General features: G+C 50.5%; 1 protein-coding gene across 1 annotated transcript in view; it reads right to left on the bottom strand.

Moving 5' to 3' along the window:
- Positions 1-3,012, bottom strand: part of FBXO32 (F-box protein 32) — a 24,761-nt gene extending 21,749 nt beyond the window's left edge. Inside the window, exon 1 of the mRNA XM_017826427.1 lies at positions 2,848-3,012. Coding sequence (XP_017681916.1) covers positions 2,848-2,963 — 116 coding nt within the window. The 5' untranslated portion in view covers positions 2,964-3,012. The remainder of the gene's footprint in view (positions 1-2,847) is intronic.
- Positions 3,013-4,525: the final 1,513 nt, after the last annotated feature.

The following is a 4,525-nucleotide window of genomic DNA, read 5'->3' on the forward strand; positions in this document are numbered from 1 at the left end:
AGGAGCAGGCAACACAGATTGCACAGTTAGTGCTGGGACACGGTTAGGCAGTATTCTTTTCCTCCCTTAAACATGTTTCTATCCTTAAGTAACACCATGTCCGCCTACTGTAGGTAGCAGATTCCTCTGAGCCAGTCAGACTGCTACAGAAGGACATATTTAGAAATGCCTGAGGACATATATATGCACTCAAAATATTTATTAACAAAAGAGTCCCTACAAAATATTATTTCAAGCTTACAGGAATAGCTCAGCTGAGGTTCAGACTTAGCTGATAGTTTTCCAAACCCCACATAGTAGTGACTATACAAGTTAACAGCTAGGATCTCTTGTCCAAGACTGCCCATCATCTGTGTTTGCTGGAGCTCTGATGTAACTATATTATTAGTGAAGGGAACTATAACCCCTTATTTCCTTAGAGGGCAATGAAAGACTATCTATAAAGAAGCTGTGCATCAACATCTCCACATTCTGCAGACCTGTAAATCAGCAGATCCAAGCCACAAAGCGAAACCGAGAAGCCCCTGGGCAGCCACAGTGCTGCTGCAGAGATCCCTGGGGGTGGCAGGGGAAGGCAGCACCCACCAGGGGCTCTCAGCAGCAGCCCCTGCTGCACACAGCAGCACACAACCTGCTGCCCAGAGCTGCAGGGATGCCTCACAGGTACCAAGCAGAAGACAGGTGATGCATCCAGGAGAACAAAATAGAGCTGCCCACACTGTGCACTGTGCACAACTCACAAGGGATGAATTATGGCTGTCTGGAGGCCTAATCTCAAAGAAGAGTCCCAGGCACATCACTGCACCTCTCAGCTGCTGTGGCTCAAGCAGCCCTGGAGATCTGATAGGTGCCAAAGCATGCTGTTGCTTGCAGTGCTGGGCAAGCTTCCCCTGCAACAGCCATGAGGACCCTTACACAGCCAGGAGGCTTCCTCTAGACCAAGTGTTTACACTGTTTAGCCTCCAAAAAAAATAACCCAAGCACCATACCAAACACACCTCTCATAGCTATTCAGCACAGGCTCCTGCAAAGGAATGAAACCTGTGGGACCTCCTTGTTTCCCCTGTTCACTCACTGGCCACACCACCAGCATATGCAAAACTTAAGTGACCAAGTCAGAGTTTCATCCCCATGAGGGACCCAGATACCCTCTGGCGTGCTACAGATGGGTGTTCTGGTTTGGCACCTGCACATGGCCCCAGAGGTGGAGGGAGCCTCCCCCATCCTCAGAAAACTATGAGCCTTGGTTCCCCCTTCCTCCTCCACATCCCCCTCACCAGGCAGCACAGCTGTGGAAAAGGCACCACTCCTGTGGGCTCCACTACAATACTGCAGAAGGGGAACAGCAGCAGCATTGCAGGTGGACAGTACTCACAGAAACAACAGTTTGGGGAACCAGACAATTCTACCAGATGTAACCAGCTCAGAACCACCTAAACCTGAGAGCAGAACATCTCAGCTGCTTGTGTCCCCCATCCGTGCTGCCTTCTGCTGGGGGGACCAAAACCTGAGAACAGAATATGGTAGTAAGGAAGAAGCTGTTTTAAGATATTTGAGCTCATATTTTATCATGGTTACACAAAATCAATAGGAGGTCAGGTTAACATGCCCCATGCAGTGGCAGAACCTGAGCCCAAGAGTACAAGGGGGATCTGCTTTAAATCTCACATGTCAACAGCACATCCTTGTCTGTTGACTTCCTACTGAATGACTCTGTAATACGAAACCACCATAACAGCAGCAGTGGACAAACTCCAGCATAGGAGGCAGATTGTTCCCCTGTTTATGTACTGCCAGGTTTCCACACACTTGTCCAGGGCATCTTGACAGGGTGAACAGTTGGGCACCAGGACCTGGCACTGCAAGGACCTCAGCCCAGGGCCAATATGTCACCTCCTCACTTTTAAATGGGAAAAGGGATGTATAAATACATGCCAAACTCAGTATTCTCAATACAATCACACTACCAGCAGCCAGACATTTTTCTACCTATTTACAAATCAACCTATTTACACATTACAAACCTATTCTACCTATTTACAAGCCTATGCTTGATTTTTACTTGCAGCTTGCATGAAAGAGAGCAGGAAATACCTGCTACATAAGCCTCCTTGCACAATAACACCTCAGCAGCGGTTCACAGCAAATCCCTGCTCGCTCCAAGCCCCTTTGTCATGAGCATTCCTGACACACAGCAGAGGAGTAGATGTAGTTCTGTGAGAAAAGTTTGGGTTTTCACAGGAGCGATCTGGCCAGAGCTCTCGACGCCCACGCGCTGCAAAGGCTTCCTGCCCGCACCATCTGGGGGGGTTGTTGATGTTTTGCAGCCAGATTAGTCAAGCCGCACGGAAGGTACATTACTCACGGCCTGGGGAAGATTTATGGCTTCAGACACATCATCCTTCCCCAGCCGGGGAGTCAGGATGCGCGGGGAAGATTGTTTTGGGAGGGAGGTGGGCAGACACCTCCGTGGCCTCCAGGAGATGCTCCCTGGAGGCGCAGCGCCCAGGCCGCGGGGCAGCGAGTGTTTCGCCTTTTCCTCGCTTTTTCGCCCCATCCCGCAACCACAGGGCAGGGACAGCCGCTCTCCGCGCCCGGGGGCCGCGGGAGAGCCGTTCAGAGTTCACTGCAGGCCTGAGAGGGTGGTCGATCCCCTCCGCCGGAAGGCCTGGGGCTGCCCATACACCACCCCTACCCCGACGACACCGTCCCAGGGCGACCCCCGAGACCGGCCTGGGCCCCACTCACCGCCCACCCGCCCTCAGCCCTCCCCCCGGCACCGCGCGGCGCCCCCTGGCGGCACCGCCGGGGAGCGGGGCCGGGAGGAGCCGCCGCCGCCGCCGGTACCTGCTGAGGTCGCCCACGAAGCCGCCGCTCTTCTCGTCGAGGAAGCGCGTCCAGCCGTCGGCCGTCTTCACCCAGCTCTGCCCGGGAGAGCGCCAGTCCTGCCCCAGGAACGGCATGGCGGCGACGGCGGCGGCGCGGGACCAGCACGGGGGGGGGGGCGGCGGCGGGAGCGGTGCCCGGAAAGGTGCCGGACGCGGCGATGCGGGAGCGACCAGCAGGGCTGCGGGCGCCGCTCCGCGCTATTTATGCGGCGGTGGCGGGCGCGTGTTGCCGGAAGCGGGGGCCGGCCCCGCCTCCCGCACGTGGCCGTGTTTATCGGCGCCGGCCCCGCCCACAGCCCGCGCCGCGGGGCTGGTGGGGGCGTGGCCTTAACACAGGAGGCGTGACCTGAACACAGGGGGCGTGGTCTGGTCGCTGGGGGCGTGAGATGGCTGGCGGCCGAGAGCTTCTCTCCAAATTACGAGTGTGTGCTGAATTTGTGTACTGTGCGTGACAGCTCTCGTGTGTGTCTGCCTTGTGTACATAAAACATTAAATGTAGAACACCAACATGCATAAAAATAATGTTTTATGCGTGTTTTGATGCCGTATATAGCTCCCATGTTTGATTTATTGACACAAACAATAGAAATATTTATACAGGCATGGTTTTGTTGGCTTTTGAATATATTTTAGATATCTGTGTATTGCAATGTTATATAATACAATAAGACAATGTAATACAATATAATAAAATATTATAATATAATAGTGTAATAATAATATATGCGTTGCAAAGTTATCATTATAGAAACATATAGAATTGAATCCTGCCCTGCAGAGTGGGTTAAGCCAGGCAGATCCGTGTCACTGAAAATACCGTCATCCTTTTAAAGAGGATCATTTGGCAACTCTGAAGCGCAGTTGGGTTCAGCCTGCAGGAGCAGATGAAGAGAGAACTGAGTGCTAGAGAATGCAGACACAGGGATTGATTTCTCCTGCCTCTTTTAAAAGCCATCAATTTAGAACATTGTGAAAACAGATAGAATACATGAAATAATGTTACATGTGGTTCTATATGGAGAACACTATATATATATAAAATATTATCAATAGAATGTTTTTAAAGTGTATGCTTTGTATGTGTATATTTTATACTAGTGTAATGTTTTATGTATATTATTTTTTGTATCTATGCTTTATGTATGGTTTTATATTTAATCCTATTTATTTTCATATTTTATAGATAAATATGTATGAATGAAAGATATATAAATATATATAAGACAATATTACATATGAAAATATATGTGTTGTATACACATAGTGCATGCACTGGCACTTGTTAGTAAAACTGTTCTATATTGAACATTAAAAACATGGGGTTTTTGCATCGAAGCCCAGGTTGAGGGGGTACATCCCCAGCCAGGAATGCACTATGGGTCATTTAATAAATATAGGATGTTTTCTACTAGGATTACGACATGTTTGCCCTTTGCTGTGGTGTACGTACCTCAATATGCGGATTTTCTTATTGCAAAGTCAACATTACTTGGGGACACCGTGCATGGGGTATCCCTGGGTGTCTGGGAGCAGCTCCAGTCCCACAGGAGGGGGTGGATGGCTGTCAGGACAGGCAGCCAGCGGCATTGCCTGGCCTCGGCTTGGGGCTGGGGGCTGCAGAGAAGAGACGTGGCGAG

Source organism: Lepidothrix coronata, unplaced genomic scaffold (genome assembly GCF_001604755.1).
Source record: "Lepidothrix coronata isolate B3197 unplaced genomic scaffold, Lepidothrix_coronata-1.0 Scaffold126, whole genome shotgun sequence".
Taxonomy (NCBI): domain Eukaryota; kingdom Metazoa; phylum Chordata; class Aves; order Passeriformes; family Pipridae; genus Lepidothrix; species Lepidothrix coronata.